This window comes from Chelonia mydas, chromosome 17, assembly GCF_015237465.2.
Source record: "Chelonia mydas isolate rCheMyd1 chromosome 17, rCheMyd1.pri.v2, whole genome shotgun sequence".
Classification (NCBI taxonomy): domain Eukaryota; kingdom Metazoa; phylum Chordata; order Testudines; family Cheloniidae; genus Chelonia; species Chelonia mydas.
Window position 1 is genome coordinate 11,741,960 of NC_051257.2, and position 26,800 is coordinate 11,768,759.

Here is a 26,800-nt window from a genome sequence, read left to right on the forward strand (position 1 = left end):
CTATTAAAAATGTACACTTTATTTTCAGTCTGAATGCGACTAGCTTTAAATTCCAGCCATTGGATTGTGTAATACTTTTCTCTGCTAGACTAAAGAGCCCACTAGACCCCCACCCCGTTTGACCTTGGGCAAGTCACGTAATCTTTCCGTGCCTCAGTTTCCCATATAATATTACTGCCTTTCTCCCACCATGTTTGTCTCTTGTCAATTCAGCTTGTAAGCTTCATAGGGAAGGGACTGTCTCTCATTGTGTGTTTCTATAGCACCTAGCCCAATAGGGCCCTGAATTCTGTTGGAGAACTACCTAGGCACTACTGTGTTGTAAACAATAATAATGGGAAGCCTCTCCACTGGCTTCAGAATAGGCTCATAGTGCCACTAACTTCAACAAGCACAGATTATTGATAGCAACCATGCCATGTTTTATAGAAGATGGTTTCTCTCATGTCTTATTTAACCTACAGGGATAAAGACAATTATTTATACTAAAAGCACTTGTTACATTTGTTAGCAAAGGGGTTGAGTCCAAACATCCCTGGAATATTTGTTCCCCTAATTTGCATAAATATACAGCTTTAACACTCACTACATAACAAACAACAGAAGAGCAGTGAATCCAGTTATAGTCTAGTCTCAGAGTTAGATATCAAAAAACCATCTAATCACAAAGGGAAAACCATCAATTTAATGTACTTTTTGACACAATATATAAACGTATCTGAATGTGCTTAGGAGCCTAGAGGTTTAATAATAGATATTTATCTAAATACTTATTCACCATCCAATTTATAAAAAAATGAAATTTCAGAGTTTTCTGGTTTGTTTTCAGTGTAAACCTTCATGCTTCAGGGCATAAGCCAATCACTAACTTGCTGTGGTCAGGAAGAAACTTCCCTTGTAGCAAGTTATTCCATAAACGTCAATTACTGGATTTCTTGTAGCTTCCTCTATATACTTACTGCTTTCAAAGAGAGAGAACACTAGATGGACCATTGGTGTGATCTTATACAGCAACACTTTTGTTCATATATTCCACAAGTGACAGACCAGTAGGTAAGCTGCATTATGCAATATATCCTCCATCCATGCCCTAATGACCGTGTCTGCTGCAGATGTGCTGAAATTATTATTGAAATGGTGCTGAAGTTTTGCCGCAAAGTTGCACTATTTCTGTTCATCTTCTCTTCTCAGAAATTGAGGGATGAAACTTGTAAATCTCCAGGATCAAAACAGATTCTCAGAAAATGTAAATTGGTAGTATTAGATGGGTTTCCTGTAATGATCCTGTCATCTCTCTCTACTGCAGCCAGGTAGATTATGACATTGGTATGGGTAAATCTACACTTAATCTTCACTTTTTCTCCTCCGTAATAGAGGAAATCCTTGCTGATCATGTGCAAATCAATTTCTTTCTTAGCTTAATAAAACGCTTCAGGTTAAGAAACAGATCTCATAAGCTACATTAACAGACCCTGTGCTTTAATCAAATTAATTGAGAGCGCAAAAAAGTCTATAGAAATGCAGTTTTCTACATATTATTGACTCAACCTAAATTTAAATCTGCTCAACTTTCCATTTTTAGAGGAGCCCCAAATGCATGTTCTAAAAGGAAGGGAACCTATCTATTTTGGTGGTCAGGCAAGCAGGACACAAATCTGAAGACACCCTACAGCTTCACATCATGGAATGGAGAAACTGTTCCCACTGTCCCTATGGCTAAGGAAAGGGCGAGATTCACCAGTCTGAACATTTCAGGGGGTGTGGGGGGAGACAACCAGATTGTGCAGCCTTGCTGAGGAAGAGAAAAAAAAAATCTCACACACTGCTCAGAGCATCAAGAAATGTCTTTCCATCTATCAACCACAATGGAAGAAGGAAAAGGAGAGAAAAGACAGACAAATATATACCAAGGGCCTCAATGAGTATTACATTCATCCTCACCTCCTGAAGAATGGCTGGCTCTATCAAAACAGGTTGCCTGGGTAGCAATATACTAAGGATGGCAGAACTTACACATACTAGGGATGTGACAGTAACAATCGGTGGACATGAATGGGTCTCTCCTGGTAAGCCTAGGGAAAACAAACCCCTCAAGCCTACGTGAAAAGAGAGTGTCTCACATTAAGAATTCCTTCCCCATGAGCAAACCCGGTAAGGGTCAATGGAATATCACATTGTCCATTTTGGGGGCCGCTTTTCTGCAGTATTCTTAAAAGCATTTAAAAGTAGATCTAGCAAGGCACTCTCTGGTCTCCATGCACAGTGTTCCGCACCTTTGCTCTAGCTATGTGTGTTGGTTACCTAGGAAACAGTTGTAGGATGGTATTTGATTAGCTCAGTTGTCAGCTTGATTGTCACATTTATACCTGGGGCCAACCACTTGCTGACATTAAGGGACACTCCACCCTACTGTGTTGTATGGAAGTTAGGAGACATCTGCATCAGAAGTGATCAAAGTCAAGCTTTGTGCAGGAAAGATCCACCTGTTCCAATCCTGATCTCCTCTTCCCCCGCCCCGGCACACAGTGGAGTCTCAGATCCCTTCCCCACGGCCTTGTAAGCTTGGGATAAAACTGCAGAGAGCAACCAGCCAGAGACCTCAGCTGTTAAGGTGCAGCTGCAGAAGTAGCCAAAGCGGGGACCTTCAGACACTCTGAGAACTTTACGTAGTTCTGACTAGACTTTCTCTGCCCTGTGCTGATTGCCTGTTTGCTCCAACGGAAAGAAGGAAAAGAAACCACCAGGGCAGTCCCTACCGAAATGCAAAGTATGCAGCTGTGTAAGGCACCAGGAAATTTGGGGCACCACATTTCCTGGTGCCCTGTGCAGCTGTGTGCTGAGCCAGCCCCTGCCCCGCCTCTTCCCCAGAGCCCCGCCTCTTCCCCAGGGCCCCACCCCTGCCCCTGCTGCAGCCCCGCCTCTTCCCAACCCTGCTCTGCCCCTGCCCCGCCCTCACGCCACCCCTTCCCCAAGCCCCTGCTCAGGCCTGCACTCAGCACGTGGAAAGTGGAGTGACCTGGCCCCAGCCTGCTCCGCTCCCCTGGCTCCCAGCCGCACCGCAGGCGAATGCTGGGGGACAGTTCCCCCCTGCCCTCCCAGCTTCCCCCGCCACATGGAGGCCTGGGGCTAGCCCCGCCCCTCCACAGAGGCCTGGGGGGTTGCGTAGGGCACCAAAATGGCTAGGGACAGCCCTGGAAACAGCACCCATTTCTTAAAGTACTTTGGAGAACAAATAATTAAAATTATCTTGACTCACTGTTTTCTCTACTTGGTGAATTCTACTGACTGTTTGCCCCGACATTAATATACTGGGATGTACTATATTGGTTTCTATTGCAAGACCGGCAGTTCTCCTAAAAGCATCCAGAGATTATGACACCCTAAAAGTCCATTTTATGTCCATATTTGCTACTATGTTCTTAGAGCTTCCAACAAAGGGAGCTTCTGAAGTTATTAAAACAGCACATTAACTTTACCTAACACAAAATTTTGCTGAAAGCCATTTAAAAGCAGTTAGAGGACAGAAACTAAGGTCTGACGGTAGCCCATGTAGAATCTAAAGAGCTTGTACGGTGGTCCCTTTTTCATTAGCAAAGAGTGAGGCTGACTACAGCTCAAGCTGAACAAGTGGAACTTTATTAAAACCTGTGCACGGCCACATCCACGTGGGTGAGTTGCATCCAGCCTAACTCCTCACCATATCCTGTTTTCCTGATGTGAACAACAGTCCCTTCAGGGAGCATGGGCCAACTCACTCCGCTGATCATGACACATCTTCCCTATTTTACAAATATTTTAATATAAATATGACTAACAAATAACTGATGCCCAGACCCCCGTCCCATGTCCCTTCAGCCAGAGTCCGCCAGCACAGCCAAGTTGGTGTCTCGTCTTTACCACAGACTCAGGAGGTTACAGAGCCTTTGAGACAGTTCAGTCTCTTCAACACACAGCCACATCAGGAGGGATGTATTTCTATCTCTGAGTCTAGAAAACAATCTGATACAGCCCCTTATCCTGCCTCCTCACACTTTTCCAGCAACAGATATTTACCTGACTTGAAGACAAATAATCCAGACAGTGAAAAATGAATTTAACCCTCAAGACCTGAAACCTTAATAAGTAGAGTTTGCTATTTGTCTAGTGACTTAATCTATAGAACCAACCAGGCATTGAACTAAGGGTGAAAAATCCATTTCCTTTGGTATATGCCTGAACATAAGCTTCAGAGAACTCTGGTACAAGAACAGTCATTCTGCTTTATCTCCTAAACCTGTTCATTTCCTCCTACAGTCTACTCCTCTCATGACCCTTGTTTCTATCACCCAAACTCTCATTACTCTCCAGCATTGCCCAAGATGGTTGTTCCACATCTTGCTAACCAGTAAAGCCTCCACATGCTGAAAGGGAACTTTGATTTAGAGTATTGGAAGCCCCAGATCAGTCACAATGCATGATGGGAGGGGAAGTTATGATTTCACCACAGGGCTCTGCAGCTCACCCTCATGATATCTCTTCTCCATTCTGCTGCTAGTAAGGTAAGTTCTTTTTAAGATTATAGACATTGTAAATTATAGCAGACTTGTGATTAAGAAGACTATGTTGCAATACAATCAAAGCATAATAAAGTTAAAAGACCATTTGGCTCTCACATAGCACCTTTCATTTCAGGTTCTCAAGGGACTTTATAAACTTATTAAGCACCACAACACCCAAGCAAGAGAGGATTATTTCAGTTTGAGGTGCGAGTACTCAGCATCCCTCGGGGGAAAAAAACCACAACAAGCTAACTATGTTACCTTCTTTTTCTTGTACAGGAAGGCTGTCAAACCCTGGGAGAGCAGAAATGTATAATCTCTAGTCTCTCTAACACTTTCTTCTCTGTCTCAGAGGGAAAGGAGACCATGAAACCCTTTTGAAAGTCAATGACAGAAAATGTGTACTTTATAACTTCACACATAGCACAGTGTTGCAGTCCCACCTGTTCTGCGGGGATTTGCTGCTTTGAAAGGTGAACAGTGCTTCCTTCCTGTAAAAGTGGTAGAAGTTAAGGATCCATGAGTGTTTGGGAGTAATACTAAAAAAAACCCAAGCAAACCCATCGGCTGATATTATTGAGAAAGTAACAAACCCAGTCACTGTTTAAGGTAGGTTCTCATTTTCTGCTGCGGGTTTCTGGTGGTTGTTCTACTGTTTTTGGAGAGTTTTAAGTGGCTCCGAGAGCAAAGGGGAAATGTAACTTGCCAATTCTAAACAGCAAACATTTCCTCTGATCTCTCTCAGCATGACGACAGAGAATGAACGCATCACATAATGCTTCAAAGGCACAAGGCTTACTTTTGTGTGTATATAAAAGCAAGCGGATACATAACACACATAGAATGCCCTCGTGAACTGGTATTGGACTAGAAACTAGACCACCAATAAAGGACTGACAGACACTGAAAGAATTAACTGTAGGTCTCATCTTCACCCGGAAGTAGCACAAATGATCTGTTCCCCTTGCCAGAACCACACATGGGTCTCTGCACTCTTTATACCCATCGGTATGACAGCACACTGCTAATCCATTTCCAGATTATGCCATTGCCATGCTGAGCGGCCACTGGCAAATCAAAGACATTTATTCTCTGTATCTCAGTTTCTTTATACGTAAAAATGGGGGTAATTATGCTTGCCTTCTTTCTAGGGTTGCTGTCAGGATTAGCCAATTAATGTTTGTACCAAAACCCCCCTGCCCCCCAAAAAACCAACCAAACAAAAAAACCCAGCAACCCTGAAACATCCAGCACACTTAGAACATAAGAACGGCCAGACTGGGTCATACCAAAGGTCCCAGTATCCTGTCTAGCCCAGTATCCTGTCTTCTGACAGTGGCCAATGCCAGGTGCCCCAGAGAGAATGAACAGAACAGGTAATCATCAAGTGATCCATCCCCTGTTGCCCATTCCCAGGACTAGCTGCTCCGAGAAGCAGTCATTTAAGGTGTCAAGGAACTTTATCTCTGTGTCCTGACTGTGCACATACTCAGGACAATATGGGGATAGTTGAAATCATAGAATCATAGAATATCTAGTCTAACCCCCTGCTCAAAGCAGGACCAATCCCCAGTTTTTGCCCCAGATCCCTAAATGGCCCCTTCAAGGATTGAACTCACAACCCTAGGCTTAGCAGGCCAATGCTCAAACCACTGAGCTATCTCTCTCCACAAATACAAATTTGAAAGGTCATAGAATATCAGGGTTGGAAGGGACCTCAGGAGGTCATCTAGTCCAACCCCCCACTCAAAAGCAGGGCCAATCCCCAATTTTTGCCCCAGATCCCTAAATGGCCCCCTCAAGGATTGAACTGGCAACCCTGGGTTTAGCAGGCCAATGCTCAAACCACTGAGCTAAGGTCACACTTTATTATTGAGTTTTTTATTTTAATAGCCTCTCTAATCTCCCTGAGCATTTCACAGTCACTATCACCATCCTGGTCAGGTGGTCGGTAATATATCCCTACTGCTATATCCTTATTATTCAAGCATGGAATTACTACCCACCGAGATTCAATGGTGCAGTTTGGTTCATTTAAGATTTTTACTTCATTTGATTCTACATTTTTTTTCACATAGAGTGCCACTACCCCCCCCAGCACGACCCGTTCTGTCTTTCCGATATATTTTGTACCCTGGTATTAATGTGTCCCATTGATTATTCTCATTCCACCAAGTTTCTGGGATGACTATTATATCAATATCCTCATTTAATACGAGGCACTCTAGTTCACCCATCTTATTATTTAGACTTCTAGCATTGGTATATAAGCACTTTAAAAACTTGTCAATTTTAGCTAAATATAAGTGCTTTCTGGAAACCCTAACAACATAAAAAGCAGCCATGGATTTCAAAAACTGGCTAAACTCCTAACGAAGCCAACTACTGCATGAATGTGAGCGGTGTGCAAGCCAAAAAGGATTATAAAAGGCCACTAGACGTGTCAGATAAATTTTAGCTCAGTATCTATTTCATTTTATCTTAAACCTAAAACTGGAACAGGAAAACAATGGGTTAGACCATGCCAGGGGCAAGGAGCTGTGGAATCTTTACTGATAACTGGACAAGGTCTTGGGTTTACGTTTCACCTTTCTCTAGCACAGTAACACCAGTTGGCTTCGATGGGAATTGGGAGCAATCAGCATTTGGCAGGATTAGGGTCAATCTGAAGAATTCTCCCATTCCTGTCAATTCCTACTATTACTGTATGATAGCTTAATTAGTTCACACTATAGTGCTTGGATAATTAGCATGAAATAATTTTTCTTCAAGGTGTTTATCTCCATCAAACCCATCTCCACCTCTGTCTCCTGTTTGATCTTTCAACATCTCCCCCTTCGACACTAGCCAATCATAGCATCACATTTCACTGGGGTCTATACAGGCTGTTTGACAGGAGTGTTAAGTGGTTTCAGAACACTTTACCCTGTAGGGTCCCTCTCTAGGAGGCTGTCTGAATGTTTCTTCTCCTCGGAGCATGAAAATCCTACTGAACAGCTGGACTCTTTATAATACAAGATTTATTAAAAGGTAGAGAGAAAAGGATTTAAAACTACAATAAATGGTTGTCTCGATATACCTAGATTTAGCAAAAAGTTAAACTAGAGAAGGCATTCTCACTAAGTTTCACAAAAGAAAGCATGCATGCTTCAGAGAGCTAACTCTGGGGTTTGATTCCCTTGTCAAAATCCCAGCATCCAACCCCCCCACACTTTGACATAGTCTTCTTAAGTAGACCACTCTTCCTGCTATCCCAGTGTTTCTCAGAGGATAATCCATAAATATATTCACAAGGTACTCTTTGTCCATAGTTCAATTCCTGGGAAGAGATCTCCCTCCCCTTAAACCAGGTCATCAAGTATCCTAGGCTGCTTTTCCACGCATGGCCTGTGAGATCTCAGCTTAGCTACTGTATTTGAATAGTCCTATTCAGTGTCTTTAGGGTTCCATCCTCTGTTCTGGGAGGAGATGTATAAAGTGGTCAACATCCACTAGGTGGGGAGGGGGAAATCATACTCCAGACAACTGTGTTATTTTAGTTCCTTTGCTCCGGGCTTTTCTTTACTAACAAAGATTGAAAACACCACCCAAACCACCTCCCTGTCCCCTCAGGGTCTTGTCTTAGCTGTTGTCTCCAGGTTCTACAGCCCTCCATCTGCAGGTGTGCCCCTCTGGGTATGTCGACACTGCAAAAAAAACCAAACAAAACAAAAACCAACAACCCCACACTGCAGCAGCAAGTCTCAGAGCCTGGATCAACAGACCCTGGTTCGTGGGGCTCATGCTGCGGGTCTCAAAATAGCAATGTAAACATGCCCAGTTGGGCTGGATTCTGGGCTTGGAGACACACCCCCTAGCTGGGTTTCAGAGCCCAGGATCCAGCCCAAGAGGCAAACGTCTACACTGGTATTTTTTTTAGACCCATAGTGTGCGCCTGCGTCAGTTAACCCAGGCTCTTAGACTCACTGCTGTGGGTTGCAGTTTTTCCCCCCCGCAGTGTTAGCTGTACCCATTCAGGCCTTCTGCCTGACCAATGCACAGAACCTCCCTTGGCCCTAACTCTCTCATCTGCTTTCCAGCTAAGGAGGCAGGAAGCTCAAAATGCAATTTCCTATTGGGCATCAGACTAGGAGAAAGCATGTGACTTGCAACTACAGCTCCCAGTCTGGAAGGGAGCAAGGACCATAATGGGCCACTAGGAGGAACACATGTGCCCAAGGCTCAGTATCCTGCTATGAGGTGCATACCCATTGTCTGGGTGTATGTGCTTTACAAAAAACAACCTCCTTTCTCTCCCTGCCCCTCCTAGTCATAAAATATTACTGATAAATTAACAGAGGTTTATATAGGGGCAGAGTTTTATTCAAGCTCTGGATTCAATTGCATCTTTGATTCTTTAATAGAAGCTGCTGGGTGCAGTGTTCTTTTGAAAACCCAGACAACAAAATACTGTGTTTTAATGGCATGGAAAATGTGCAGACTTTAAATGAGAGGAAGATGCTTGTTTGCAGCACTGATGAATGATTTTAGATGGAGCTGCGTGGAATTTTTTTATTTTTTTATTTTTTTCCCAAACAGTAATTTTGCTGGAAAATGCATTTTTTGTTCAAACTCTTCATGAATTTGCATTGAATTCAGTTAATTGGGGTTTTTTGGGCGGGAGGAGTGAAGGAAATTTTTTCTTGAAAAAGTTGAACATTAAGTGAAACATTTCAACTTTTCATGACAGTTCATTGAGAAATTTAGCTATTTTTTTATTTTAAGCTCCTCTCTCCCCCATGGAATAAAACACACCTGAAAGTGATCCAAAACAAAAAGAAAAAACAACAACAAAAGTTTGTTTTGGGTCCACTGAGACATTTTGTTTGACCTAAAACTAAATCTTTTGAGAGGCTTCAAGTTGGGTCCCTGAACTGGAAAAAAAAATAAAATAAAAATCAATTATTCATTCAGCTCTAGTTTTAGCAGATAAATATTTCACATTTTGCTATCCAAACACGTAAATAAACTCTTCTGAATCCAAACATACCTACAGAAAAGTATAGAAAGAAAGGGTTTAAAAATCCAGCTCATCGGAAGGGACTTTTTGTTCCTGAGTTCTAAACGAGCAACAGATCTCAGGACCACACAGGCTTTATTGTACAGGCTAAATTATGGAGGCTTACATAATTGGAGGCCTTCTTTGTTATGATGGCAATATAACACAATGGTACTACTGAAGAGTTACAGCTCTGTGGGAGAGAGGATTGTACAGCATGACCTATTAGAGAAAATGCCAGAGAAATTTCATTAGCCATTGAAATGAAGCTGATTACGGGGAAATTGTGTGTTTTATTATTTACTGAAAGCGTTTTAATGAGGTAAAATAATAACAAGGCTTAGCAGGACTGAACCTCTCTGATGAGATATCAACGTGTCACAGATTTTTTCTGGCAGTCTTTATTTATACCATCATTATAGCAATTTATGCTAATTACATCATTATGTAAATTATAGTAACAAAAAAGATAATCAGATCCCATACAGAGGCAGAAACCAATGGACTGTAATGGCTTACATTCTAATTGCAAGTGATGGGGGAAGGTTAGAGATGAGATTACATTAACAATGATTTTTTTTCAAATTTAAACCTGAAAATGAACTAGCTACAGACTGCCCTAGGTCTCTCAAATCTTGGAACAAGCAGAGAAGTCACAAGGATGGGAGAAGATCCTGAATACTAGATTTTCAAGAAATCTTAGCTCCTATTTTGACATCTATAAGAGTGGCCAGATTTTCAAGAGATCAGTAGCCAGCAGTTACCAATGTGACCCTTCAGCACCTAAGGTGCATGGAACATGCTGAGCTCTTTTGAAAACCTGGCTATGGATTTTGGTGCCTAAATGGGAGCTGTGCTCTTGAAAATATGGCCCCAGCTATGGGTGCTGAGCCTTTTGAAAGTCTGATCCACTCACCTAGCCCAATGCCTGGTGAAGTCAATGGAAAGTCTCCCACTGACTTCAGCGGGTGTTGGATCAGACCCTACTTCATACCAATGAGACACCTTGTCCTCCACTCTCTACAAGTGGCTTCCCATAGAATATCCAATCAAGTTCAAAATCTATGTCCTCATCTTAAAGGCACACCCAAGATATCTAAAAGACAACCTGAAGCACCAGGATGAGGGCCAAGGTCAAGAACTCCTCAGGCACAATGGAACTTTCTACCATACGGTAAAGCTCATTTGTACAGCAGACAGAGCTTTCTAGGGGTCGGGTCAGAGTGTGGAACCAACTCCCACAGCAAGAAAAGACCATCACAAGCCTCAGCACCTTCTGCCTTCTTCAACCTGCCTTCTCTAACAAATATAGAACAGCCTGGACATTTATAAAAACAAAGTCCTACCACAACAAAACATTACAACACGCACATAATGTCCTCCTGCAGAGTATGAAAACAAAAACAATCCTCATAACAGATGTTAGTCATGTCACTTAATGCACTATTGGAAGAGGCTCAGATACAATGGAAATGAGGGTTATATAAGAATCGAGATGAATAGAATAATGATAGAGAAAGAAGGATGGTCCAGTGGTTAGGGAACTCTCTTGGGACACCTGGGTTCAAGTTCCCGTTCTACCACAGACACTGTGTGACACTGGGCAAGTCACTCACTGTCTCTGTGCTTCAGTTCCCCATGAGTAAAATGGGTATGATAGCACTGCCACACCTCACTGGGGTGTGGTGATAATAAATACATAATAAGACTGTGAGGCTCTCAGATACTATGCATTATGCAGGCCACATAAACACTTCAAAACCCATTGTGAATCACTGAATTCCGAGAATCAGTAAAGAAGAGAACACGTAATAAAAAGAGCAAAAATAAAAGCAGTATAAAAATGGACCTAGTCACTTATTCTGCAAACTGTAGATGAATAAATATTTCTAATAATTCTCCACTATTTTTCAGGATTACCCTACAGCGCATTTACTAGTAATCACTCGTATGCGTCTCACTACAGCACTAGCTATGGAATCTTTGCTGAGTAGCTGGGAAAGAGCTGACATTTTTATGCGTATTATGAAGTATGTGGGATTAACGAGTTTACAACATCTAGGTCAGAAGCAATTTAAAGAGTGGAAATATGTTGTTTTTTTTAAGCTCACATTTCAAACAAAGATTTCAGACCACCTATGCAGTCTTTGACACGTTATGCCTCCTGTACTCATCTCACTGACAGAAATCTGTTCTCCCCTTCACCACTCACACATGAATTTAATATATACCAAATAAAATCAAACGTTAAAAAATGCATTATTCAGTAAAGCACGAACCAGGTTATCTTGCAGGCTGTTGTATTCCCTTTGCTTCAATCTGATCCTCTAAAAGCAATAAGTACGTAGTATTACTGAACTACATTCAATGACCAGCAGAGAATTCGGTCCATTGTATCAAATTCTAAGTGCAATCACTATCAGCCCAGTCCAGCAGAGGTAAGAGGAGATATACAAGCACTCTTGGAGCCTGTGTCATCACGAGTGTTTTTCTACCAATGTTTCTCTAATTGTGATCCGCTGGATCTAATACGGATACACTTCAGCGTGCCTCAAACTTACGTCTATCAGCGCCATGAGAGATATCAAAAGTCCACTCCATCAACATCCACTACATCAACACTTAAACAAAAAAAAGCCACCACCTTTGAGCACTACACAATTTGAAAGAAACTGAGCGTATTCAGTCCATTGTAAAGGGTAGGAGTCCATTTGCAAATTTCAAATCCAGGTTTAGGTTTTGGACACTTACTGAAGTTCAGAAGTAATCAGATTTAGCATGGCACTTTGAGGTAGTCTCTAGTTTATTCAACGTTAATAATCAGTTATGATGTAACCTACCCTCAAATAGGCCCATTTCCAGCCTAGATTACGGACACCAACAACAATCACCAATCTCACCCATCCACTATATTAGATAAGAACAAGTGTCTTGGTTTTGGAGCGACATCGCCAAGATAGCAAATACTAACAGAATTAACATAAGACCAAGGGCTCAATTTAATTGGCATAGCCCTGTAAAAAACAAACTATGCATAACAGGTGCTAATGTGATTCCAGAGACATGTTAGCTGCATGTTTAACACACTTATGATCCAATATTCCCTCCCCAATCCATACAGAACATGGATAATGAAACAGTAGGAGGTTTTAGTTCTACATGTCAGTAATTTATATACTCCAGTCAAACAAAGGCAAGCTGTGCCATGATTCATTAATATCAGGATATTTCTGGAATAAACAGCACACAGGAGCCTCCTCAGATGGGAAGTCAATAGAGAGTTTAAATGCCTTCCTGAGAATTTTGTACATTTTTTCAGCCAAGATAGAGATCAGAGGTCAGAAAAAAAAAATTTCCCCAATAGTCCAATTTGGTATATTTAAAAGAATTATATGTCTTCCTCTGTAGCATCCAGCTAGAGAACATATTGGACTATGTGGACCATTAATCTATTCTGACATAGCAATTGTTAAACTCAGATGCTGTAATGGTAAGAATCAGCACAAACTCTTCAAGTGGATTTGTAATATTATTTATTATGATGGCTTCCAGGGGCCCATCACAGAACCCAGTTAGTCTCTGCCCCAAAGAATTAATAATCTAAGTATAGATTAAGATTGTCATGAAATAAATCATATACTAGGGAGACTAGGAGTACTCTAAAAACATGTTATACTCTGTTTGCGAGTGATATATCTATATCTAGCTCTCCCCCACATGTAAAACCAGGTGCCTTTACTACCAACTGTACAGGTTTAAAAGACAACAATATGAATGTCTAAAAATGCCCCAAGAAACTTTTCTTCCCCTGAAAATGTCACAACTGGAGAGTAAAGTCATTTCTTGGGCCCTTCCAGAGTTACAAATGAGTACTGGGTCTGGTTATAAAGACGGGACCAACCCATTTTTCAGTGGCAGAAAGCTCATTTGTTTTTCTGCAGGGCTGTGATATATCAGAGTTTACAGCTGTGAAACGTGCCTAGAAAAGCTGTATCGGGCATATGGCTGCATGCCACTCATCCTGTGGCCTTGTGGGGGATAGAAGGGGGGACTTTCCACACAAGCAAGCAAGCAAGCAAGAAAGAAAGAAAGATGCAGTTTTGTTTGAAACTGTTTTGTTTGAAACTGGCAGAAGGCGCAGCTGGCGGTGAAGGCTGCAGCAGAATCCCAAGGAGAGGTGTAGCGATCGGCCATTGACTCGAGCAGTGGCTCATGTAAGGTGGCCTCATATCTTCCCCCCTTCCACTCAGGCTGAGAGGTAAACTCTGCAAATGAGCTTCTGAACTCTGGGGCTGCGCTGGCCAAGGACAGAAACTGTGGGAGCGGCGACTTTTGGGTTGCTGGACTCCAGCACCGCCCCGGGGCTGCACTGACCAAGGACAGAAACCATGGGGGGGGGGGGGGGGGTGACTGTTGGGTTGCTGGACTTAAGACCCTGAGGGGAAAAGGACACTGCCCAACTTACTTGGGGGTAGGTCTTTTGCCCATGGTTTGTGCTGTGAATGCTGTTTGTGGTGTTTCCCCACATAATGCCGCATTGTTTCCCTCCTTTATTAAAAGGCTTTTGCTACACTCGGACTCTGTGCTTGTGAGAGGGGAAGTATTGCTTCTTAGAGGCACCCGGGGGGTAGTATGTAATTGTCCCAAGTCACTGGGTGGGGGCTCAAGCCGGTTTTGCATTGTGTTATTGAAAAGGAACCCCTAGACACTGAACCCGGCCCTTGTTGCTGCCAACTCTGAGGGGCAGAAGGGTTTAAAATGTCAGAGTAAGTGCCAGACATGATGGATTAGTGGGCAGAGAGGTGATAAGACAGTCAAAAGTGTATGACAAATTATCACATGGCTCTGCAATTTATCATACAATCCCATAATTTATCACATGGTTTTCTCTCTCTCACACACACACACACACTTTTTCCATCTCTATAAATGTAATATTAATATTCTACCTGGCCTAATTCAGTAAATTCAATGAAAATTACTAATGCAGATTAGAAATATTCTCCATAGTATTTAACTGTTTTCCCATCATATTGCCTGATAGAAAACAGTAAAACAAATTACTTAGAAAAGAATGAGGAGACTTCACCATTTTGTGATGCTTGGATCAGCTTTGTCAAGTGAATGGCCTGCCATATTTTAGTTGGTCAATTTTGGCATGTCACCTCCCCAGAGACAACTTATGCTATGCCTTTTGCTTCACTGAGAAGTGTGATGCAGACCATAAAGTGCTGCAAGACAACCTGAAAAATGCTGATAAAATATCTGTAACTGATAAGGTATATACAGCAATATTGCTTAACTGTATTCCCATTTGTGATTGAAACAGTCATATAGGATATAACAAAACAGTGGCAAGTTTTATATTAGTACTAAATAAGTACATTCTTTCTGGTCATATGTACAGACATACTCAGTTTCACTTAGGTAACCAATATCTGTGTGTATGATGTTCTGCTCAGCCCTGTCAGAAAAGTGGTTTCAAGTCTGCAGTTTCAGTGAATTTATCATATCATGTTAATCTCAGTCATTGTGCTGGTCCATGTTATCCTGTGCATAAATGGCTAGGAAACCTGGATTGGATTAGAAAGACAGAACAAGTCATGTAGAAGCCAACAAGGGCCAGATTCCACAGAATGTAATGTGAGTTGCCCCAGGGCTAATTTGGCCCAAGATGCACAGACACACTCATATGCTCAGGAAAGTAGAGGCAGAATACTAGCTATATTTGGCAGGAGCACAGCTATGGAAACCCTAACCCACAAGTTAATACAGTTTTGCCAGGACAAAACTTCACAGCTTGTAGCTTGAGTTGTGTTACCTTCTCCAGCTATTCCTTTGCTCTTTAAAGAAGCACATAAGTGAGATTTAAAAAGCACGTACTGCCCACAACGTGCAAGTTCTCAAAACTGCTGTATATCAGGGTTATTCTTTGATTGCTTAACATAACCTTAATGACATCAGTGCTGTCACATTCATTTCATGCCTCCCATCTAGGTGAACTCTAGGATAAAGAGAGAAAACGGGATTCTAATAAAGACTGGCATGAATAACATGAATTAGTTTCCTTCTAAAATATTTTGGAAAGACCCCATATTTCACGCCAGCTACTAGCTTGACTCACAATAGTCTCTGATGATCCAATTTCTTTTATGGTAAAGACCACTGAGAATAAATCAGTTTTAAGTGCTGTTTTGAGAAAGCAGAACACTGGGTGCTTAGGGATCTATCACAGTTGAGACAGTCTGGAAACTTTTAGGGTACAAGTTATGAAGCCTTTACAATGAATGCTTGGAGAAGAAATAGTAACTGAAGCTCACGTCCCCTCTGCTAACGCTCCAATGCTGGAGGCAGTCATAATGGGGCTGTGTATGCTCCTAGATCACAGGTTTGGAAGGCCACTAACGCTACTGGTAGTGTTATGGGGGCCAAAAATATATATATTGCAGGGCGGCCATGGCTGCTCCTACTCACCATGCTCCAGTAAGCTCTTAGAGGCTGGTGCTATTGTGGGAAGGAATGCTTTTGTAGAATTTTCCTCAGGTGTCATTATGTCTGCTCCTTTCCTCTTCAGACAGCTACTGCCAGACAGGTAGGGCACCCTCCCTCCACCCTATCGTAGCCCAAACCGTAGCAGCTTTAATTTGGTCCTTAGCCATCTTCCCACCCTACATTAGAGGCAAACCTTCGCCTTTTGCAATAGTTTACAACCTCTCAGAGAATTAAGGCCCTGAAGAACTTAAGCATGTGCTTAACTTTTAAGCATGTGAGTAAGCCTATTGAAGTGACTGCTCTTATGCTTAATGTTAAATACATGCTTAAGTGCTTCACTGGATCGGGACTAAGAGAACAACACCATTATTAGATTCCTAGGACACAAGGGAATTGTAAATATCCGCTGGTTTATCTTCTTTTGATGAGAAATATTGTTCCACAACCTCCCTCTACCTTTGTTTTATTTTAGGCTTTTAAAGTTATTTTTTTCTTTAAAGAAACCTCTTCCATGGCAAGTCATTCAAGCCAACATTAGTTCAAATAAGAATTGGTCAGAGACATTTTGAAAGAACCATTTTCCATTAGAATATGCAGTTCCATCAAAAGTGAAACACTTCACAAAATTGGGTTGATTTACCAGAATTTCATTTTGGAAGAAAACCAGAAGAAAAAAGTTCCAACCATGTCAAAACCTAACATTTTGACATTTTCAGAATGAACTGTTTCCATTTTTCATTTGAAATGATCTTTTGTTTCAAAGTTTTTTTATTTTGTATTATCTATTGATACATATTATAATAATAATATATTATAGTACAAAATAAAGAAGTCAAAATAAAAATGTTTCAAACTTCCCAAAACATTTTTTAAAAAAAATTTCCTTCCAAGAAGTTTGAAACGTTCAGTTTTTGTTCATTTGGAATGAAGTCAAAATTCAAAATCTTTAACCCCTTCACAAAAGAGAACTTCCATCCTCTCCGCAGCACTAGTTCAAATAGTTTTGTCTCCCCCCAACTTTAATTTCTTCAAGCTGCACATTCACGTGGCCAAACACAACACTAACCCTTCAGAAAAAGAGAACTCTTATAAGATGTCAATCTTAGCATAATGTCAATTTCATACCTACTAAACAATTCTTAAAGTTTCTTTTTAACATACATTAATTGTGCCTTCCATTTTCCTTACACATAATCAAAGGGTGTCATGTCTCCTAAAGTTAAACTGTCATTCAAAGCTTTAAGGTCATTTACATTTTGTTCAAACATCTTTAAAATTCTCATGATGCTCCGTCTCACAGGTATCAAACTTTTTCCGAAGAGTGGATGAGAGATTGTCTGAGACTCTTTCCCTTTTCTTTTATTATTTCACGAACCACCTCAATTTCCTTTCACAATCAAATAGCATCCCTCTGGCAACATTAGCAATAATAAGCAAGAAATGTGAAGGAAGTATTTACTGTATTTTCCATAAGAACATAAGAATGGCCACACTGGGTCAGACCAAAGGTCCATCTAGTCCAGTATTCCGTTTTCCATCAGCAGCCAATGCCAGGTGCTTCAGAGGGAACGAACACAACAGGAAATTATCAAGTGATCCACCCCTGGTGCCCATTCCCAGTTTCCCTTTTCTTTCCACTTCTTTATAATGCAGTTTAGCAGTTGGGAATGAAGAGGAGAGCCAATAACATGTGACCAGCCTGCTCTCCACAGATTATCCGCAAGTGCTCCATGGACCACACTTTGGGAACTGCTGCTCTAGGTTATGCTACAAGTTATAGATGGCCCCGACTCAAGATCCCAAATCCAACCATCACCATGGTTTGGGGAAACTTTGGGATCTGAACTCAACAGCTCAGATGCACATCTACTTTAAGAGTAAGCATTGAACTAAATGTCTATTCTTTGGGTCCAATCCTGAAGTTGTTTTCTCCAACTTCAATAAAAGTTCTTTCTATGGTCATTAACCTGAGCTGACACCACCACACAATACAAATCATTATTAACACGTCAAGGTCAGAGCCTTTATCTTTGCACTTCCTCCATCTTTCCATAAAACAAGCAAATTGAGACTAAGTAGAATGCCCTTAACCTTTTTTTTTAAATGCAAGATTTTCAATAGAAACTAGTGATTTGGTATTCCTGAGATGCCTAAAAAGGGGTCTGATTTTCAGAGAGTTGGTGCTCATCGTTTTCTGAAAAAATCAGTCCTCTTTAAGGTGTCTCCAGTTGGAACCCAAACTGAGGCACCCAAAATAACTAGCTGCTCTTGAAAAGCATGGCTTCAATAACATTTTTTAAGATAGTAAGAGATATGCTTTTATAAAATAAACAAATAAAAGAATGCTGCATTCTGAATTTCATAAGCATCATGTCTAGATGGTCTAGATAATACTTAGTCCTGCCTTGAGTGCAGTGGACTGGACTAGATGACCTCTCAAGGTCCCTTCCAGTTCTGTGATTCTATGTTCACGGAGTCAAACTCAGACAAAGTCCTCTAGGTTCATGAAGCAAGTTCACAAACTCTTTAACATTCACCTCTTCACAATGAAGGGAAATTAAAAACAGTGCCAATAAACCACCAGGTCACCGGAACATTTTGACCACCTTAATAGAAGGAGCTAGTGAAAGCACTGAAAGAGAGAGATAATATTCAGAATGATCTCAGTCCTGCTCTCATTCTGAAAAGAGAAGTAGGGGTAGGAAAATCTGAGACTTATCCTTTCTTTGTGTTGGTAATGCTCACAACCCACTACTCTGACGTGAAATAATCTCAGAGCTCTTAAGTGTATGGTCAGCCTTAAACAGGCTATGGTTTCCCCTCTCCATATGTATGTCTTTCCTTTAAATAAAAAATTCTCAAGGCTTGTGAACTAAACAACTGTTTTCTCTTTTCACATAAATCTGGCTCTCTCAAAATGTTTTCCTGAGCCTCCGTGGCACTAGCCTGGAAATCTCTGCATAGACAACACTGAAGAGGGTACATGTCTCAAAAGGAAAGATGCGGGTTACCACAATTACTGAATTACACATTTCCAGATCAGTTTCACTTGCAGCAACAGAATCACAAAAGGAGGCCTATCGAAACAGACAACAAAAGATGTCTCAAAACACACCCTATCTTCCAAACTCTAGCAATAATTCAGCGTATTCATCTTGCTGGTAATTTATTCTATTAATTTTTTAAGAATCAATACAGTAATTCACAGAAGTGCAATATGGAAAATAAATCAATGAACCCATAAAGAGTATTCCAGTAACATAACATTACATGGCTGAGATTGTCAACCCCATTTAAACAATCTTAATACTTAATACTCATTGAAATGAAAGGGAATTTGGTGCCTAAATCCCCTAAGTAGCTTTGAAAGTCTCAGCCTATAAGATCCATAAGGACCCTTGCAGGAACAATAGGAACTCAAGATTACAGGGCAAAGCCAACAAAAAAGCATGACCAAGCCACATCCCCTTAACAGTTACTGAAGGAAATAATGAAAAACAGAAAAATTTTAAAAACCCAAATCACAGCATAACCCTAATCCAATAAAGTACTTAAGCATGTGCTCAATTTTAAACACCTGAGCAGTTCCATGAGTGACCTTTCACTAGTCTATAAGGTATTTGAGAAGTATATAACTGCTTCAGAGGTAACAAGACAAAAGAAACTTTAGTAAAAAGTCAACCAAACTACTCAGGTCCTACAACTTAAGCATTTAAGTACTTGGCTGGATCAAGGTCTTAAAATCTCAACTAGAGACTGAGTAAGAGAAACAAAGAAAGAAAGCCAAACTCAGACTGGAAATAGAGCATACATTTTTTCCAGTGAGGGTAATTAATCATTGCAATTTTTAAACTGAGATTGGATGTTTTTCTAAAAGATCTGCTCTAGTTCTAACGAGTTATTTCTGAGAAGTTCTCCAGCCTGTGTTATGCAGAAGGTCAGACTAGATGACCACACCGTTTCCTTCTGGCCTTAGGATCTATGAATCCAGCGGGAGCGCATTCAGCCTTTTCTGTTTTATCTGATGAGATGCTCAAAAGCGTTAACCCAAATTTAAGATATTTGAGGTCCATTTTCTTTTCAGTAAACAACTTTTTTTAAAAAAACACTCATAACAAACCTTCTATTTTGTTTACTTTCATTAGAAGAGGTCCCATCATCTGACTGACAGAACATTCTGCTCCCGCTTTCTCAAAGGCTGCCCACCCCAGCACCGTCACAGAATGAAAACGTTATGGCAATCCTGGAGACTTCACTTCTCCTCCAACTTCCTGTCACTTCTCCCAGCTACTGACATTTGCAGGAGAGGTCAAGGACATAAGTAGAGGCACTCATCTGGTAATTTAAACAGTGTTACATCAATTTACAGCAGCAGTGAATCGGTCTCCTCCCTCCCGCCCCCCCAACTCTCCATGCCACTAATATGTTAAAGTTTTTAACCTGGATCTATTTATTAATCTCAATTTAAATAATGACTAAAAAGATGATTATCCAAAGCTTTAGGTGCCCTATCACATCATTAACAATACAATGTAAATTTGCTGCACCAATAAAATCATCAGATGCTGAGCCAGCCAGTAGTCTAGTAAAACTCCTTTCCACCCCCTTCGGTGTTTAGGAAGCATACCCTTAGCCCTCTCCAAAAACCCTACTGCAGCGTGTCCAGGAGACCACCAAATCGGGAGTACAGTGAACCAAAACGGAGAGCAAGTCCCAGAGTCTTGGAGCATCACAGAGAAAGCCCTGCTGGCCACCTCCTCTCTTTTATAATGAGGAGGATTCAACTCACGCATCCCTGCTGACTGCAGCTGTAGCAGTGCGGCACGGGGTGAGAGGTGATCCCTCATGTAGACCAGTTAAGAACTGACATTTACTTAAGAACAGATATTTGTGTTGAATATTTACCAACAAAGGATTGTTTTTTCTTAACAGGCTGTTTCTTTTATTGCCAACACAAGAGACTAGCGAACATACCCCCGTGCTTGTGATGAAGTAACAACTCCCCTTTGAAGCAGTTATGTCCTCCTCTCTGATACTTTCTAGACTAGTGGAAAGGTCACCTGCCAAAATAATAAAGCAACAAGGCTGGCTAATCAGTAAGATCCTGGCCTTCAGCTTTCTGAATTGCTAGGAAGAGGGATGAGGATTCTTGAGACCAGAGTGCAAAGGACACAGACACCTTGAGGAAACAGCCAGGTTGTTTAACCAACAGAGATTGATGTTTAATCAATAGTAGTTGCTCTTTAATAAGGCTCAGTGGCATCTTACAGAAAGGAATGTAGATTTTTAGGTCTTCAAGTAAAAGAGTGTATTGTCTGAGACGGCGGCTCTTGTTAATTTGGTCTCAGACAAAATGCTTTTTATGTATTTGCCCCCAGCGACTGTATAAATGCTTTTCTGAATACATCATTTTTTCTATCCACTACTTTGTTTTCCTGCATGTATTCAAAAGCAGACATCAGAAGAGTTTATCCGCAAACACTTTTTGGACCTGTATGTTTTAGTGTGTTCATTCAAATAATAAAAACACACAGTAGAGCACTGAATATTTACACAGTAAATCTCTTGCACCAAGAGGGACATTTTCAAAAATGACTTCGGAGTCTAGTGTCAAGCTGTCTGGAGTGACTCATGACCATGAGTGCCAACCTCAGGGCAGACTGTCACAAAGCAGGGCACAAACTGGTTGTGAGTTCTATGCTTAGATTTCTCCAACCAAAGTATCAAGTGTGAACTTCTCAAGCACTACAGTAGCCTAACCATGGAGTCACACACAATCCCCTTGGGTACTCAGTCTATTTTGCCACCCAGGCAAACTTGCCTTTGTGATAGATGATCCCTTACCCCTCAAAAAAATCACAATAATATTCAGGTTTCAGAGTAGCAGCCGTGTTAGTCTGTATTTGCAAAAAGAAAAGGAGGACTTGTGGCACCTTAGAGACTAACAAATTTATTTGAGCATAAGCTTTCGTGAGTTACAGCTCACTTCATCGGATGCATTCAGTGGAAAATACAGTGGGGAGATTTATATACACAGAGAACATGGAACAATGGGTGTTACCATACACACTGTATTTTCCGCTGAATGCATCTGATGAAGTGAGTTGTAGCTCACGAAAGCTTATGCTCAAATAAATTTGTTAGTCAATAATTTTCACGTCACTCTCTCTCCCAAAGGACCAGTCACTTATCCCAGGTTAATTGTATCTTAGATTTCTCACCAAAGATAATCCTCATAGTCAATCCTATATTGAAGTAACTAAAGGTTTATTAACTAGTAAATAACTCATTTCTTTTTCCAAAGTTAAAGCAGGTTAACATATACGCACAAATGAGTTACAGTCTTAGGTTTCAAAAAGTAATAGAAGCTGCTGTAATTTCCTTTAGGGCTAACCCAAGCTATGCATCTTGGGTGTCCCTTGCTTATGCTTAGAAATATTGCCCTCTCCAAATTCCAAGCAGCACAGTAATGCAGTTCCTTCTGGTCAGGCATTTTTATTCCCTTCCCCCAGCATTCAAACTGTGATGGGACGAGGGTTTGTGCCCATCCCCATCCCCTCTTCACAGATGTTGCGGAAACAATCAACAAAGACTTTTGTCCACTGATATTCGTCTGCAGTCGACAGGCCTTCTTTTGTTGGGCAAGAGATGATGCCTCTTGTGGCAAACTAACATTTCACACTTGGTGATGCTTCTTTCCTGACTGTGGGGGTTTCCAGTTACAAAGCAAACACTTCAGTATTACCTCATAACATGTGATACAGATATTATCAGTAAGGCTGCGAGTCTATCACAGAGGTCATGGGAGTCACGGATTCCGTGACTTTCTGGGACCTCCAGGACTTCTGCAATAGCCGCTGCGGCTGGCCCGGGGGCCACCTGAGCAGTTCGGGAAGCCCCTGGGCCAGCCGCACCAGCCGGGGGCCACCTGAGCAGCTTGGGAAGCCCCCGGGCCAGCTGCACCAGTCTCTGGCCACCGCGCCCCGCCCCAGTAAGCAGCAGCAGGAGTTTGGGTGCGGGAGGGGGCTCAGGGATAGGGCAGGGGGTTGGGGCACGGAAGGGGGTGAGAGCTCAAGGTGATGCTTACCTCGGGGGGCTCCTCAGAAGTGGTGATATGTTCCTCAGCTCCTAGATGGAGGCGTGGCCAGGTGGCCATTGCAGAGCCGGCACTTAGGGCGGGGCAGCACGTTGAGCCTCCCTGGCTGTACCTCCACCTAGGAGCCGAGGGACACGTCTCTGCTTCCAGGGAGACGCACAAAACCAGATAGGGAGCCTGCCAGCCCTGCCAACTCCTCCCCATCAGCAGCAGAGGGCCCACGCTGCCAGCCCGTGCGCTGCTGGGCTGCCCCGTGCCCTAGCGCATCCAAGATTTAGTCAGGGGTATATAGTAAAAGTCATGGATAGGTCCCAGCCATGAATTTTTGTTTACTGCTCGTGACCTGTCCATAACTTTTACTAAAAATACCTGTGACTAAAACGTAGCCTTCATCATCATAGAATCATAGAACTGGAAGGGACCTTGAGAGGTCATCTAGTCTAGTCTCCTGCACCCATGGCAAGACTAAGTATTATCTAGACCATCCCTGACAGGTGTTTGTCTAACCTGCTCTTAATAATCTCCAATGATAGAGAGTCCACAACCTCCCTGAACAAATTTATTCCAGTGATTAATCATGAAGTCCAAACATTAACACACATCTCTATAAATTTAATATCTATTTTAACAAGACTAACATGCAGGTGAGTCTGACTGGTTTCCAGCTATGCATTTGACTGTGTTCAGTGAGGCTTAGGGACCTTGGAATGAGCTGGCAGCTGGTCTGCCAGCATCACACCTAGCTCTCACTTGAACTCAATGGGACTTAGGAGCCTATTTCCAAAAGTGATTTAGGAACTTAGGAGTTCAAGCCACTTTGACCCAGATCCTCAAAGGTATTTAGGTGCCAGACCTCCATTGAAATCACTTTTGAAAAAATTTACCACAAATCCTGGAACTCTTCAGAACAACAGGCAAATCATGAAGATCTTACACAAAACTCTCATTGGGGTTTTACCTGAGCAAGGATTAGGGGAGGGGAGAAATGGAATTACACGTCGCCGCACACACACACACACACGGTATGACTTTACAGTTTTAAGGTATCAATACTATAGAAAAATACTTTTTTGATAATAAAAATATAGGACAATGTGCAGCGGAGAAACTAGCTGGGCAGATGGGTTCAGACAGACAGTCTCTGAGCTCTGCCAATCCACCTAAAGATCACTCGGGTAGAGAGTGAACAGTACACACTGGTTCCGCAACAATGCGGATATTTCTCTCTTCCATGAAGAGCAGGTATTTCTGGTGACTTCTGATCATGTCAGTTGAGATTTTAATCACATGGTCCCAACATAACTGGACTGCAGGATAAAACAACACACATGTACCTGACAGAAATGGATTTTTTCCATTCACAGTAACAATGTAAAGTGCTTAGCCAAATTTTCAGTTGAAAAAACATTTTTCTTGTCCCAGATCAATAAGCCACAACTGCACTAGTCATTTGGGGGGCTTTTCTTTGATGATTAGGCACTGGTTTTGTGAGGAAAGTTTTCTATTGTTAAGATATCTTGATTCAAGGAATACACTTCTGAAGAGAAAAATGGTCTCTCCCCCATCCCCTCCAGTCAAACAAACATTTCAGGTGCCCTGCTTTTCACTGCAGTACATAGCTACACTGTTGCCAGTGTAGTCAGGGCCTAAGATAGCAATCTCTGGCGTTGTTACTGTGTACACACACGCGCCACAGTCATCACCAGCTACACACCTCATAAAAAGATGAAGCATCAGAACCTGATCTCTACATATTTGGCTACTCTTTGTGCTAAGCAAAAGGAGCAGATCTCAGAGCTCATCTTCTAAGGAAAATTGTTATAAATGAGCGAGCCGGTCACATCCCCTGTACAAAACAACACACTGAAGGGAGGCAATATCTCTCTCGTAATCCCAGCTGCAAGTGAACACCTGAAATTATGGCCTGCTGGAGGCGATCGCGTAAGAAGGAGCAGAAAGTTGGCATAGGAAAAAACCCAGCTTCCAGCCAACATCAACATTAGAAACATAGGGTGAGCTTTTCAAAGCTGTCCAAGGCCTGGGCTACACACAGTTTTTGTACCAGGTGTGATTTTTTTTTTAACTGAAATAATTAGACCACTACCACCCGTAACGTGGACACAGTTATACCAGTTGAAAAGTACTTATGTTGGTATAGCTTGTGGGAGGGATAACTCAGTGGTTTGAGCATTGGCCTGCTAAACCCAGGGTGGAGAGTTCAATCCTTGAGGGGGCCATTTAGGGATCTGGGGCAAAAATTGGGGATTGGCCCTGCTTTGAGGCCCCAACTCTATGTTCTCCTGAGGTCCCTTCCAACCCTGATATTCTATGATTCTGTACACCTTCCTGTACAGGAATAAACTATTCATAAACTCGTTTAGACTGGTACAACTGCATCTGCAATAAAAGGCAGTTGTACCAGTTTAACTATGATTACAATGGTGAAATTTGTGCGTGTAGAACAGACCTTACAAATTTTAGATGCCCAGATAGAAATGAATGGGAAGTGGGTGTCCAAATTCCTGTAGGCAGCTTTGGAAATCCCACCCAGAATTGCTGTGTTCATTTCTTTCACAATATTTTAAGTGACCTGAAAAACTGAAAGGGATTTTTATAGCATCGCATTTCTCTCTTGAGTAAAATTGTCATCAATTCTGAAGCTGGTATCATCTTGTCTCTGTTCCCAACAGCCCAGCTATTCACCAATAATCCAAAATCCAAGCCATTTTAAAATTAAAAACATATTTATTCCATAGAATTGGATTTAGTGAAGAACAGCCTGCAGTAGACATAGAAAATAAGAAGGCATGATACATCTCCCAGTCCTTTGGACTATAAATTGCTGTATAATGGAGTCTGAGAAGAAACCTTGCTGACAAAGAGGGTGGGATGACACTAACTTTTATGTAACTGAAATTCATGGTTTGATAATGGGGAACAACAGATAAAGCAGCACTGTTAATAAAAATGTAAATGAAATAGAAACTCCATACCCAATGCTCTGAATTTTTCATGCCATTTGAGCCAGAGAGTGTATCCAGAAACTCACCCATGCTTTGCTTTAAAATTTAACGCTGAACCAGAAATGCTTCATTGGTCAATGAACCTGTTGTTTACTGTGAATGTCAGCAAGCATGCTGCAGCTGGGTGTGTATATGACATACAGAAGCACAAAGCCAGCTGCTGGGAGACAGTGAAGAACACAACAAAAACAACAGGATTTTAATGCTAGGACATAACTGCCTCAAATAATCATCATCAATACTTCCAGTATTCTGATTGTCATCACCTCCTCTCATTCTGTGATGGGCATTTGGAGTAGCTCTAGGAGGCAAAGAGACAAAAAAGCTGCACCCCTACAGAGGTGACGCAAGGTGTGTGGGGGAATCTCATCCCCCCCGCCTGCTAATGATTTGCTGCTTGGCTTGTACTGTCCTCCTTCTGTCCCCCCTCCCTACTATTGGTAGGTATGCGTCATCTCTGCACCATTATCTGTAGAAAACCAGATGGTCCCCTCTTCCCTCCAGTTGCAGAGCTACATACAGAGAAGTAAAAAGAAAAAGGAGGACTTGTGGCACCTTAGAGACTAACAAATAAGGTTGAGAGCAAAAGGAAGAACCGGATAGCAGTGCCACC

General features: G+C 41.8%; 1 protein-coding gene across 6 annotated transcripts in view; it reads right to left on the reverse strand.

Annotated features, from left to right (window-relative positions):
* PITPNM3 (PITPNM family member 3) overlaps window positions 1-26,800 on the reverse strand; it is a 338,711-nt gene that overhangs the window by 99,654 nt on the left and 212,257 nt on the right. The window contains exon 1 of one of the 6 annotated variants that reach the window (XM_043531089.1): window positions 20,696-20,836. The exons of the other annotated variants lie outside the window; for them this stretch is intronic. Within the exon in view, the coding sequence (XP_043387024.1) occupies window positions 20,696-20,798 (103 nt within the window). The 5' untranslated portion in view covers window positions 20,799-20,836. Of the gene's footprint in view, window positions 1-20,695; window positions 20,837-26,800 lie in introns of those variants that run through there. 6 annotated transcript variants of the gene reach the window in all.